This window comes from Ursus arctos, unplaced genomic scaffold (genome assembly GCF_023065955.2).
Source record: "Ursus arctos isolate Adak ecotype North America unplaced genomic scaffold, UrsArc2.0 scaffold_12, whole genome shotgun sequence".
Taxonomy (NCBI): Eukaryota; Metazoa; Chordata; class Mammalia; order Carnivora; family Ursidae; genus Ursus; species Ursus arctos.
The window spans coordinates 2,778,342-2,792,849 of record NW_026622786.1 but is presented as its reverse complement, the minus strand read 5'-3'; the positions used below and the strand labels follow the sequence as shown (position 1 = coordinate 2,792,849).

Genomic DNA, 14,508 nt, shown 5'->3' with positions numbered 1-14,508 from the left:
AACAAAGAAAAGTACTTAAGAATTTAATGACATCAAAATTAGACTTCTGGGGGCACCTACATAGCTCAGTCGGTTGAGCGTCTGCTTTCAGCTCGAGTCATTATCCCAGGGTCCTGGGATCAATCCCCAAGTCAGGCTCTCTGCTTGGTGGAGAGCCTGCTTCTCCTTCTCCCTCTGTCTGCCTCTCTGCCTACTTGTACTCTCTCTCTCTGTCAAATAAATAAATATAATCTTAAAAAAAGTTAGACTTCTGCATTATAGAAGACATCATAAAAATAAAGACAAGTAACACACTAGGGAAGATATTTGTTATAGACAAAATAGAAAAGTTGTATGAATGGGGATCACTTAGGAGACACAGAATAGCAAGTTTTTAGAGAAAATCTAATTTTTGAGCTCCAAGGTTTTTTAAATGTTGACTATTTCCTTAAGTTGACCTATTACTTAGTCTTCCATTCAGTTAGTTAGCAAATGTTTACTAAGAATATTACCTATAAGACATAGCACATGACATCCCAGAAATAAGAGCTTGGAAAAGAAAAGATACTCCCCTGAGTAAGGAACAAGATTATGCTGTTTAGCTTGTTTAACTGTGGTACTTGGGCACCTCCTCCTGTACTCTTCATTAGCTTTACTCTTTGAAATAATTTGTTAATACCTTGCTGTTTTAAAGGCAGGTGGGGGGTGCTAGCAAAGGAAGCATCTGTTGAATATCTTAACACTTCTACAAGGTCAGCCAGTTGTTTGTTACTTATAAGTCAACAAAGTTTATAATTAATTTTTTATGTTACATGTGGTAATAATTGTACGTTTTATAGAAATTGATATTGTGATCAGTAATGGCTAAAATAGAGACCTAGAATAACACGGTGAGTAAAACTGCTATTCTGGATTTTATTTTGGTTTTATTTTCAGAGAATTCCTAAATATGAGAGATGGTTGAATTGTAGAAGTTTGAGAGTTCTGTGTTTATATAAATAAGGAACAAATCTAGCTAAGAATTTTAGAGCTAACAAATTATCTAGTAAAATCATTTTTACAAATGAAGAAAGCTAGGGGCGCCGGGCTGGCTCAGTTGGTAGAGCATGTGACTCTTGATCTCGGGGTTGAGTTTGAGCCCCATGTTGAGTATAGAGATTACTTAAAAAATAGAATCTTTAAAAAAACCACACAAAAACAAATGAAGAAACCTAGCCCCCAAAAGACTTCTTACTAAAACAGAACTAAAACCTCTAGTTTCTCCATCTAGGGCTACTTTTACTATATTATACCCTAGTCTTAATTATATGTTTTCTTAGCAGTTGCTGTTTTTCTAGCATATTTTACTTGAGGACCTCATAGTGAATAGTTCGGTTTGACAATAACAAAATCCAACGGTTATTCAGTTACTATTTAGTGAGCACCTTATGTTGCCAGAGAAACAACAATAAATAAGTTATCTCTGCTCTGAAGAAGCTCTGTAGTCTAGTTAGAAAGACAGTTATAGATATTTTGATTTGACTACTGGCCAGATGGCCGATCATCAGTTCCAGTTTTTTTGTGTTTTTTTTTTCCAGATTGTATTTATTTATTTGAGAGAGTGTGTGATGAGAGAGCACAAGCAGGGAGGAGGAGGGGGTTAGGGCAGAGGGAGAAGGAGAAGCAGACTCCACTCTCAGCAGGGAGCCCAACGCAGGGCTTGATCCCAGGACCCTGAGGTCATGACCTGAACAAAGTTAGATGGTTAACTGACTGAGCCACCTAGGCGCCCCAAAAGGTCTTTTTTTTTTTTTAATAAAACAATTACATTCTTGACAGAATGTAAACTGCACCAGCAACAATGGGCATATTAGAAAATCAGAGCTGACGTTAACCAGTATGCCTACGTCAGTGCTCCCATGCGGTCTGGCAGTTAGACTGGGACTCTGGAGAAAAGGGGCAAAGTGGTTTTGAGTCATAAGCACCCCCTGGTTTATGATATAAATTTTCTCTCGAGGAGTACGTTTCTTATCTAGACCACCAGGAATCCCATAGATTAAGATCAGACAAATACATGCTTACAATCCAAAAATCACCAAACACTTTGGAAAACAAACCACCATGAAGGAGAATTAGCGTATTTAGATCCCCCCTCAACAATGAGCTTTAGATAATAGGATTATCAGACAGAATATATAAAACAACTATGTAAGAAATGTTAAAGATTGAAATGAACCAATGGATGAGATATTTGGACAGATTATAAAGAACCAACAGGAATTATAGAAAGAAAAAAGATTAAGCTAGAAATTTGTTCTGAAGAAATTAGAATGCAGCAATTAGACGGAAGTGGAAAAATGATTGGAATGAGAGGCCTAATTAACACCAAATTAGCTTCCAGGAGGAGAGAACATTTGAGTTCTTCTGAGGAGGTAATAGCTGAGAACTCTCTGAAAGTGATGAAAAACATGAATCTACAGTTACAGCAACCACAACATACACTGAACAGGATAATTAAAAAAGAAATTCACACCTCGTCATTGTAATGAAATTACAAAACCAAACCAAACCAGAAAATAACAAGTGTCAGGATTGGGGGGAAACTTCTGTTTCTGGTAGAAATGTAAAATGGTGCAACAGCTACGGAAAACAGTTGAATGGTTCCTCAAAAACATAGAATTTCTGTATGATCTAGCAGTTCTACTTCTGGGTATATACTCCCCAGAAATGAATGCAGGGACTCAAACAAGTATTTGTATACCAGTGTTCAAAATGGCATTATTCACAAGAGCCGAAAGGTAGAAGCAAACCAAGTACCAATTTCCAGAGGAATGGATATACAAAATGTGGTATACATAAAATGGAATATCATTTAACTTTAAAAAGGAAAGAATTCTGGCATATGCTACAACATGGATGAACCTTGAACACATTATGCAAAGTGAAATAAGCTAGTCACAAAGTACAAGTGTTCTATGATTCCACTTAGACGAACTACAGTAATCAAATTTATAGACAGAAAGTACTGGTGATTGTGGGGGGAAAGGGGAGATAATGTTCAGTGGGTATAGAGTTTGAGTTTTGCAAGGTGAAGAGAGTTGTAGAGATTGTCCAGCAGTGTAAACGTTGTATGTAAATGTGTATATCCATAGAGACAGAAAGTAGGTGAAAAGTTGTCAGGAGCTGGGGGAGGCAGTACTGGGCAGTTAATTATTTAATGGGTACAGAGTTTCTGTTTAGGATAATGAAAAATTGTGGAAATAGTGGTGGTGGTTGCATAACATTGTAAATGTAATTAATGCCACTGAGTTGTACATTTTAGAAATGGTTAAAATGGCAAGTTTTATTCTACCACAATAAAAAATAAACAAAAAACAATGCCAAAGAGAAAAGACAGAAAGACAGATCACATACAGAAGACTATGATTAGATTGACAACACACTTCTCCATAGCAGCTATGGAAGCCAGACGGCAGTTATGAAAAGTATTTCATAGCATTTATAGAAAATAGCTGTCAATATTGTCGATACAGATTTGCATACAAAGCAGAACTACTTTTTGAGAACCATTCAAGGGGCACCTGGGTGGCTCAGTCAGTTAAGTGTCTGCCTTCGGCTCAGGTCATGACCCCAGGGTCCTGGGATCCAGTCCTGCGTCGGGCTTCTTGCTCAGCGGGGAGCCTGCTTCTCCCTCTGCCTGCCACTCCCCCTGCTTGTTCTCCCTCTCTCTCCTGACAAATAAAATCTTAAAAAAAAAAAAAAAAAATTCATTGGAGTGCCTGGGTGGCACAGCGGTTAAGCGTCTGCCTTCAGCTCAGGGTGTGATCCCGGCGTTATGGGATCGAGCCCCACATCAGGCTCCTCCGCTGGAAGCCTGCTTCTTCCTCTCCCACTCCCCCTGCTTGTGTTCCCTCTCTCGCTGGCTGTCTCTATCTCTGTCGAATAAATAAATAAAATCTTTAAAAAAAAAAAAAATTCAAACCATATAAAGATATTTCCAGAGAAACAAAAGCTGAGATAATTTACCATCAACAAACTTCTGAATCAGTTTTAGTGTGAGAAATTAGCAGTACGAGGGATGGTGAGTCATACTGGTAATAAAATAAATGAAATATCTAGGAATAGTCTTAACAGGAATTATGTTGAAACCTTTATGAAGAAATTGTATTTGGGAATGTTGAATATAAATTCATAAATATTAATGTTTTGCTGCAATGAACAATAATGTATTAATACCACACATCAATGTTAATAGGTAATACTTTCTCCAAATTCATATGTCAGCCTAATATAATTCAAATTAAAAATACCAAAATTTCCTCTCTTTTGGAACTTAACATTAAGTTTACTCTGGAAAAATAAGCAAGTGAGAATATAAGAAATGTTTTGAAATGCAGTTGTAATGAGGGAAGATAAGCTATAGTTTTGAAGATAATACAGTGCAGTTGACCCTTGAACAACATGGGTTTGAACTGCTTGAGTCCACTTATACCTGGATTTTTTTTCAATTAGTACAGTACTGTAAATGTATTTTCATTATGATTATTATATTTTTTCTAGCTTACTTTATTGTAAGAATACAGTATATAATACATATACAGAATACATGTTAATCAACTCTTTATGTTTTGGTAAGTCAACAGTAGGCTCTTAGTAGTTAAGTTTTTGGGGAGTCAGAAGTTACGCGTGGATTGTCAGCTGCGGGGGATTGGGGTCGACGCCCCTAACCACCCCCTACATTGTTCAAGGGTCAGCTGTATAATGTAAGAATGGATTAACAGAACAGAATTCACAGTCTAGGGGCGCCTGGGTGGGACAGCGGTTAAGCGTTTGCCTTCGGCTCAGGGCGTGATCCCGGCGTTATGGGATCGAGCCCCACATCAGGCTCTTCCGCTATGAGCCTGCTTCTTCCTCTCCCACTCCCCCTGCTTGTGTTCCCTCTCTCGCTGGCTATCTCTATCTCTGTCGAATAAATAAATAAAATCTTTAAAAAAAAAAAAAAAAGAATTCACAGTCTAGAAAAATACTAATAATTGAATATATGCTAGTGGAAGCAGTAAATCAGTAAGGAAAAGAGAAGGTATAATATTGGAACAATTAATAGGAAGTCTGTTTAGATTAGCACTTGATTTTACATTCTGTACCCAGTAGATATTAAATGAATTATGCAACTGAATTTTTTTTTAAAGATTTTATTTATTTATTTGACAGAGAGCCAGCAAGAGAGGGAACACAAGCAGGGGAGCAGGAGAGGAAGAAGATGCTCCCAGTGGAGGAGCCCGATAGGGGGCTTGATCCCAGGACTCTGGGATCACGCCCTGAGCCGAAGGCAGATGCTTAACGACTGAGCCACCCACGCGCCCCGCAAATGAATGTTTTTTTTTTTTAACATTAATCAGTAAAACAGAGATAAAAAGAAAATAAGTTATTTTAAGTCTCTGGTAGGCTTCCTATACTTAAAAAGTGGCAGTAGAGAAGAGCAATTTTATTTTAACAAGGCTACATTTTAAAATTATATGTTTTAAAGTGCAAAGTGGGAAAAGATTTGTAATGTTGGCAAAATAATATTTTATATATAAAACTTATAACTTAATCCTTAGATAAACACTAAAATGCTAGTGAGTACATAAGCACAGTTCACAAGAGAAAATACTGCCTTATTGCATTGATCAGGCTTAGTGTTATTAAAGATGAGATATCCAGCGATTATGTATGTCCTGATGGGATGCAGTATGAAGTATATAGTATTGTTTATTCAATATTTGCTCCCCAAAATTTGAACATGTATAAATCCAACTAATTTTCGTCTAGAGGAGATTTAGGCATTAGTGTAACAAGTTAAAATGGAAGCAAATAAGTAAAGCTAGAGAATGTGGAATGTTCTGCTGGACAGCCAACCCCTGGACTGCAACATCAATGAGGGCATGGGAAAAATACTGAGAACAATTTAATCTAATTGCTCTAGATTAAAAGAGATTTAAGAGACATAACCAGGGGTGCCTGGGTGGCGCAGTCGTTAAGCGTCTGCCTTTGGCTCAGGGCGTGATCCCAGCATTCTGGGATGGATCCCCACATCAGGCTCCTCCGCTGGGAGCCTGCTTCTTCCTCTCCCACTCCCCCTCCTTGTGTTCCCTCTCTCACTGGCTGTCTCTCTCTCTCTGTCAAATAAATAAATAAAATCTTTTAAAAAAAGAGAGAGAGAGACATAACCAAATGCAATGTGTTGGCCTTCTTTGGATCCCGATTCAAACAAACCAGCCATAAATTGACATTTTGAAACATCTAAGAAATTTTAATGTGTTAACTATACTTCAGTTAAAAATAATAATAAAGTGTGTAAACTGTACTTCAATTTAGAAAAGTTAAAATCCTGGGATTGAGCCCTGGGTCAGGCTCCCTGCTCAGCGGGGAGCCCGCTTCTCCCTCTGCCTCTGCTGCTCCCCATACTTGTGCTTTCTCTCACTCTCTTTCCTGCCTTCTGTCAAATAAATAAGTAAAATCTTTAAAAATTTTAAGATTTTAGTCCTACTAGACACTAGAAAAAAATGTCTTGAACATCAGAAGACATTTGGAAAATAATTTTGTTGACAACTTTATTTTCAGATTTCTAGTTTAAGATATAAATTAACATTTTTATATGTCTGTGTCACCTTTTTCTTTATCCTCAGGGATCCATCTGTCTCTAAGTCTATAGAACGAATCTTCAAAATCTGGGAAGATAGAAATGTGTACCCAGAAGAAATGATTGTGGCATTGAGAGAAGCTTTGAGTAAGTGTATTTTCTCTCCTCAAAGAAAAAATTGAGTCCTTGAGTCTTTAAAATTATAGATATTTGATAGATCTGTTGCCTAATAAAATATAGATATTTTATAGATCTGTTGCCTAATAAATCTGTTGCCTATTGCCTAATAATGAAAAACAAAGTTCTGGATTGGGTCCTATTTATTTAAAATTAAATACTTAAAGAATCTGTTTGAATTAAAATTTAAATAGAATTGGTTTGAAGAGGGTTGGATTTTGTTTGTACTGACTAGAGAAAGTCAAGCATATTAAGTGCTGATGACTATCTGGTCATTTTCCTGCATTTGTTTTACTTTGAGTGTTTTAAACTGTTCAATTTTTTGTGTGTTTAATAGTTACTGCCCTGTCCTCTTACTGTTGGAGAATTTTTTAATGGGGTTTCAGTTTCCACTGAATTATTTGATATTAAGCATATATTGGCATTCTTTAGTCTTTGTTTTGGTTTAGATTTGCAGTAAGTTTTGTACCTGTTTTTAAAATGTTATTTATTTTGTATGTATTAGATGCATGTAATTGAATCATTAAATAAAAGTTGGTGGTGATATCTGATACCATGACCATTATTTGACTAGAAATTTGCTTTAAAAATAACATCTTCTAAGAAGCTGTTAAATTCTTCATTTTCAAATGTGTTAACTGGTATTTTTAAGCTTCCTGCCCTGTTCTTCTCAAAATCAGTAATTTTATTGATTATAGAAATAAATCATGTTTATTTGACAGCTTCTTAGATTGGTGGATATTTCTGTTTTTTTATAAAAATGAAAGAAAAAGAAAGAAAGAAACAACACACAGTCTCGGATTGCCTTTTTTCAATGCTACAACTTTGACACTGAAGTGGACAGACAGAACAGCTTCCCATAATGCCAGATTGCAAAAACTGAAATGTTTTCCAGGTACCACTTTCAAAACTCAGAAGCAGCTGAAAGAAAATCTGAACAAACAACCGAATAAGCAGTGGAAGAAATCACAAAGTAAGGAACAAAATCTCAACTAATATAAAATTACCTCCTCTTTTTGGAGCAGAAGAAAATGTAGACCATTTGACATCGTACCTGGCATAAACCATGGGCAAGCCTGTGTTTTCCAGGCCTGGGAGAGTGACCCAGTGACTTATACTAAACAAGCCATCATGGAGTTACTTCTTTAAAAAAAAACAAAAACAAAAACAAACCCTACTTTTAAACAAAGGAAATGCAGAAAAAGGGTTTTAATGAGTGAAGATTCAAGAGTAGTTGGGGGAGTGAAAGAAGAAAAAAACGCTTGCTAGTGCTCAGGCTAACTCTTAGGTTGAGAGTTATAAGAAGTTAGAGGCAGCTGACATTAAACAACAGAGCTGAAGAGGAGACTAGGCATTAAGAAGCATTTCTTTGGGAGCCATGAAATCCTTCAGATTTGGGGATGCATTCTACCAGATTAGACATGGGCCTCCAATCCTGGCCAGAAGCTCATTCTCTAATGGGAGCTCCTTTTATGTTTATCATGTTTACCCAGCATGAGATCAAGGGAGTGGAATACTGCATGTGATAGACTGCTGTGGGCCAAACTGAGGAATATTGAGAAAGACTTGAAGGTGTGGAGGGAACAAGGTAGAAGACAGTGAGAATTGGGAGGTAAAACAAGACACGTGGGATGGTTTTACTCCAGCAAGCATATGATACTCATCATGATTAAGGAAGTCCTCTGACATCCTTTTGATCATAAGTTGCATGCTTAGGAACAGCAAGAGTCATCATTTCAGCCAAAGTTGAACCACAGTGGTAATGTACTTAGAACTTTCCCTGCCTGTTTTTGCTGTGAATTGAGTCAGCAGAAAAAGAAATCCAAAGCTAAATCATAGGAATAGAGTTGATGTTTATAAGTAATTTTCTTCAGCCAGTGCTCAGGAGTAATTGGATGTCCTGCTCCTGAACACTCTTTATTTGAGGCATTGAGATCCTCTTAAACTCAGACTGGGAAAAAAGGTACTCCATGTATCTCAGTATCTCCAAATCAATAATTCTAGGACTTAATGACTTAAAGGGTCTGTTGGAGGTAAGTAGGTTAGACCTATCTATATAGTATATTTTTACGTTGGCCATACTTGGGAATGTTTAAATTTCATATTCTAGGAATATTTATTGTAGGAATTTTATTATTATTTATATGTGCATATTTGACATATGTTCAAAGTGTACACCCTTAACTATAAAGCTGAAAAATGACCTGAATATTCGTTGACTTTTTGTGTCTGTATTCTTAATGAACTTCTGTTTAATTCAACAGCATCCACAAATCCAAAAGCTGCTCTCAAGTCTAAGATAGTTGCAGAATTTCGAGTAAGTTATAGAATACGTTTAACATGCTAAAGCTTTATTCACCCCTTTTGTTACAGTTCCCCGTATAGTCCAGTAAGATTTATTTTTATTCAGTTGTACCTCAGTTATATTTTAAACAAGTTTAAGCTGTTCTGGAAGAATCCAGATTGGGCTCAGACTACTTGGAGTTTTATATGTTCCCCTAATAGAAGAATTAACTTCTTCCAGAATATCTATTACCAGCCAGGTTCTGTATCAAACCCCCCCCAACAAGGGGTTCATCCTTCTCTGAAGCTCTACTAAATTAGAATTTGCTTAAACTTAATAAGACTATATTTATCTAATTAAAAATTAAAGAATAGGTGGACCTTTGTCTTAGTCTTAACCTTGTATGTTCAGTTAGCTTTGAATAACTAAGGAAAGGGTATTTTAAAGTATGTAACTAAAAACACGGTTTTGGCATGAAAATTGAGAGTGATTATGAGGAAATGCAAAGGGTTTCTCTCCTCATGGTTTTATTAGATTTTAGACATGTTTTATGTTAACGGGGGAAGGTAGAATAAGTGAATGACTCCATAAATGAAATATGACTCTGGTATGTGTTCAGTCCCAGGCCCTCATTGAAGAGCTGTTGCTGTACAAGCGCTCAGAAGATCAGATAGAACTGAAGGAGAAGCAGCTGTCAACCATGAGGGTGGATGTGTGCAGCACAGAAACTCTCAAATGTTTGAAAGGTAATACTTCTTTTTAAATAGAATAACTCAGATTTTCTTCCCAGATCTGTCATTTTTAAGTCATCAGATTAGCTTCTCCCATAAAGAGAATCTTAGGTTCTAGAGAGCAGTTGTGGCACTTGTGGTCTTCCAAGTGCTGATTTCATGCATATAAATTTTATAAGTAAATTCTCGTCTTTCACAATGCACACCTTCAGCTTACACAGTGTTATATGTTGACCGTATCTCAATAAAGCAGGAGGAAAAAAATCTAAAAAAATAAAATTATCTAAAAAAGTAATTAAAATAAATTCTGTCCTTTTCCTCATTTCTAGTGCTTTCTTGATATATTGAGTTACATATAGACAGATGTATTTCATATGTGTGGTAATGTGGTTTGGGTATGTTCTTTAATAAGGTCACCGTAATGCCCCATGAAATCTAGTAGTTGCTTTCTTTTCCTTAGATTATAAGTTAAAAATAATAAGTGTGTTAATAAATTATTAGAATGTAAATCTCATGAAGGTAGATATTATCCTTATTTTATTGCTGTATCCTAGCGCCTAGAGCAATGCCTGCTACATAATAGGCATTTGATAAATATTTTTGAAGTGATGAATAAATGGCTGTCAGCTGTTCATTTGGGCACCTGTTTTGGTCTTACACTGTACTTTAAATTTAACCATTGTTACCTAATTTAATCCTCGCAACAACCCAGAAGCATATTAAAAACCTCCATTTTGTACATGAGAAATACGAGGCTTCATAAGGAGGTGAGTAGCTTACTAAGCAAGTTACACAGCTGATACAAAGCAAAGCCAAAACTTGTACCCATATCTGAAGCCATATTCCAGTAGTCACTGGGAAAGGTGTATACTTAGAAGAGTAAGTGACAGGGGCGCCTGGGTGGCGCAGTCATTGGGCGTCTGCCTTCGGCTCAGGGCGTGGTCCCGGTGTTTTGGGATCGAGGCCCACATCGGGCTTCTCCACTGGGAGCCTGCTTCTTCCTCTTCCACTCCCCCTGCTTGTGTTCCCTCTCTCGCTGGCTGTCTCTCTCTGTCAAATAAATAAATAAAATATTAAAAAAAAAAAAAAGAGTAAGTGACAGTTTGTAATATCACCGGTGTTGAAAAAACAATTCATGGTTTGTACTCTTATCGGGGGTCTTCTTCAGATAGGAAAGAATTTTTAATGTGATACACACAGAGGTCCCTTTGTCTTTACTTTTCCAAACCTCTGTTTTCTCACATTCTGTAGTGAATCTAAGTGAACAGAATTGAGCCTCATCCTGTTTCTCCTGATTAGCAGCTCAGCATCCAGTTCATGAAGAAAAGCCATCAGCAGAATTTCTTTTAGTTGAACTTGCTTTTCTTTGCCGTAATTATAGGTGCCTTCATGGTGACACTCTTGGCTGCACTCTAGCAGATTCCAGCGAATTGTTTTAATCACTTTTGTGGGTTTTATGATTTGGAGAAGTTCCTCTAAGGGGAAACTGAGACTAAGGCAGCAAGAGCAGGTTTACAGATTATGTAAAAGGGGTTTTCTTCAAAAGATTAAATTTTTTACGTTTTCTTTTTTATCCTGAAGTCAATACTTCTCTGTTATTTCAGATAAGACAGGTGGAAAGAAGTTCTCCAAAGAATTTGAAGAAGCAAGTTCCAAGCTCGAGGAATTTGTGAATGGATTAGATAAGCAGGTGAAAAATGGGCCCTCACTAACAGAAGCACTGGAAAATGCTGGAATTTTCTATGAAGCACAGTACAAAGAAGTAAAAGTGGTGGCCAATGTAAGTAATAATTAAAGCTATCTTATATTGATCGCTTACTACTATAAATCAGTGACTGTTTGTATGAGTTATCTAACTCTGTGAAGGTAAACATTATTACCTCTAGTGCATGGATGAAGAAATTACTTTTGAAGAAGGTCAGTAGCCTTGTAAAAGGTAATAGAGCCAGCAAGTGGAGGAGTCTAAATTAAGACGTGGCTCTTTTTGACACTAAAGCTCACAGATACCCTGACCATTAAGCTTTATGTCTTTATGTCCATTAAGTCTTATGTCTTAGCATTTCAAAGGGAGTGTGCCTAGTTACTGTTAACAGGACATAAAAATTGGGCAGAAGTATATATACTTTATTGTTTTACCAGAAAACTGGATGGAAACATTCTGTTACTAAAATTGTTACTAGTGGCCTTGTTTTATACTTAATTTTTTATTGTTTGTTTGTTTATAGAGAAGAGAGTGGGAGGGAGGGGCAGAGGGGGATTGAGAGAGAGAGAGAGAGAGAAAATCTTAAGCAGGATGCTTAACTGACTGAGCTGCCCAGGCGCCCTGATTTTTGGGGGTTTTTTTTGAAAAATTTTTTTATAGCTTTAATTGCTGTGTATGGTCGTAAAAGCAGATGGTAGAGTAGATCCCACCAGTCCCACTTCCTAGAAGCGATCCCTTTTAACACAGTTAGCTCTAATTTGGGGGCTTTTGCCTTCATATTTCTGAATAATATGCCTATATTATTTTTTCTTGATTTACCTATTTAAGAAATATCTATTAATTTCTGGGTATGACAGATGAGGATTTAACTTATATTCCACTGCCTTCCTCCTTCTCCCAACAGCATTATATAATTATTTTGAATCTATTGATCATCTTTGTACATGGTAGTACTATATTTGATATTTTTGACCATTAAGTCTAGACCCTTCACTGTGTAAAATGAGGTTATAAACGTCCCTCTCTCATTTACCATTAGTTTTCATTTATCCCTTCAGTCCCCCAACTTCAGTAAACTACTTTACTTTCCACATTGTCATGGTTGATAATGTTTACATTCTACTCTGTAATCATAATTAAATGTTACTTCCTTGCTCTAAAGGCTGAAAATTAATAAACAAAGCTTATAGTACAGCTGTGTTCACATTGTTCACCGTATGGTCTTATGCTAGGTGTGGTTAGATTAGAGAGTTTTTGGTTTTTTTCCTAGAATTTTTTTGCATTGTTTGCTTTCTCATAGCCTTTTTTTCACTTTCTAAATTCTCTATCACATGGCATATTCTGAATTCACGTTTTCCCCAGAAACCTCCCTAGTAAACTTTCAATTTCCTGCGCTAGTTTTAAGTGTCTAGATCTCATTCTAGAACTACTTTATACTGATATTCTGAGTTGAACACTCTATTTTACAGATTCTGTGTCTTCTTTTTTTGGTTTCTCTCTTGTTTTGGTGGAGCACATCCTCAGTTAATTTCCAAAAAGGGGGGGCTTATGAGAGGTTAATTTTCTGAGTCCTTAGATCTCAAAATGTCTTTATTCTGTTTTCACATTTGCTTTGGTAGTTTGGCTGGTTGAAAATCATTTTTCCTCACAGCTTAAAAGGCATTACGCCATTGTCTTTAGTGTTACTGATGTGAAGTCTTTGCAAGATTATTTGTAGGTGACTTTTTTTTCTGCTGGGAGCTTTTAGGGATTCTATCCATAGTGTCCTGGAATTTTTACAATGATGTATCTACATATGAGGTTTTGTTTTTCATTCATTATGGGTTACTTGCAGGGCTCTTTCAGTCTAAAGTTTGGTGTTCTTCGATTGTGGATTAATTTCTTTCTCTTCTGTGTTCTCATGTTTTCTCAACCTTGATCTTTTTGTTCTGCTTTTTGAAAGATCTTGAAGTTTTTTTCTCCCTCTAGTTATCTCGATCTTTCTCTTTTATGATTCTGGCTTTCATCAAAAATCAGATAATATCTCTGTCCATTCATACTAAAGAATGAGGTATGAAAAAATCGAGAAGCTCCCAGTACATAGGTAGGGATTATTTACTCTTGGGTTTAACTAGTCTGTGTAGGTGAGGAACTGGCTATTATTCAGGGCAGCAGGAGGGCTAAATGTCAGAAGGCTGGAGTCTTCTTGCCAGATTATTTTAATTTTTTATAGACATCACATTTTTTGCCCAGGTCATAGTGCTTTGGCTGCCAAGTGTGGAGATTGCAAGCGAGGTCCTATTGTTTGGTAGTCACGCTTTTACTTAATTATCTGATTTCAACCCCACTACTCACTCCAGCCTTCTGTAGTCCTCATGCCCTAGATGAAAGCTGCTCAGGGATTCTGCAAGTCAGATCGGCTCCTTTCCCAGATGTTGCTCCCTTTCTGCACACTCCTAACCTCATTTTTCTCTCCCCTGCCTCATCTCTTCTTTATTACTCTTCTATCCTCTGTCTTCTAAAATTTGTATAAATGTTTTTCCCAGGTATGCTTCTGGTTATTTGTTTATACCTTTGTTTGTTTGTTGTTGTTTTTTAACTATTCATTTTATAGGAGTCCCAGGACGGAGAGACAGTGAATGGGAGTGGTCAGTTCACCATTTTGACCCAAAAGACCATCTAGTAATTTTCGAATCCTATGATCTCTTATTTAGGAAATCAGTTAGTCTACTCTAGAGGATCTTCAACAAATGGCTGGGAGACATTGATTCAGCAAGCATTTGTTGAGTACACATAATTGCAGTTCTGTGTGATAAATGCTATGATAGAGGTAACTGTAGGATGCTATGTGAATAGATTGAATAGTGCTTTAGTTAATTTGGGAGTGGGGATGGAAGATATGGAGAAAAACTTCTCAAAGGAGCTAAACTCTGAAATTGCAGTAATTATTAGCTAAATGAAAAGCCCATAATCTCTGAAGAGCATAGTTGAAAGCATGCAAACATAAGAGTATGGCAAAACTGGTGGACCTGACAGTAGTTTCTCATAGCTGGGC

At 36.7% G+C, this 14,508-nt stretch overlaps 1 protein-coding gene across 4 annotated transcripts in view; it reads left to right on the top strand.

Moving 5' to 3' along the window:
• Window positions 1-14,508, top strand: part of RPRD2 (regulation of nuclear pre-mRNA domain containing 2) — an 89,225-nt gene that overhangs the window by 53,600 nt on the left and 21,117 nt on the right. For 2 of the 4 annotated variants that reach the window (XM_044379674.3, XM_026486600.4), the window contains exons 3-7: window positions 6,627-6,727; window positions 7,653-7,730; window positions 9,022-9,074; window positions 9,661-9,787; window positions 11,377-11,552. In XM_044379674.3, coding sequence (XP_044235609.1) covers window positions 6,627-6,727; window positions 7,653-7,730; window positions 9,022-9,074; window positions 9,661-9,787; window positions 11,377-11,552 — 535 coding nt within the window. The remainder of the gene's footprint in view (window positions 1-6,626; window positions 6,728-7,652; window positions 7,731-9,021; window positions 9,075-9,660; window positions 9,788-11,376; window positions 11,553-14,508) is intronic. The other 2 variants (XM_026486601.4, XM_026486603.4) reach the window with 1 other exon arrangement.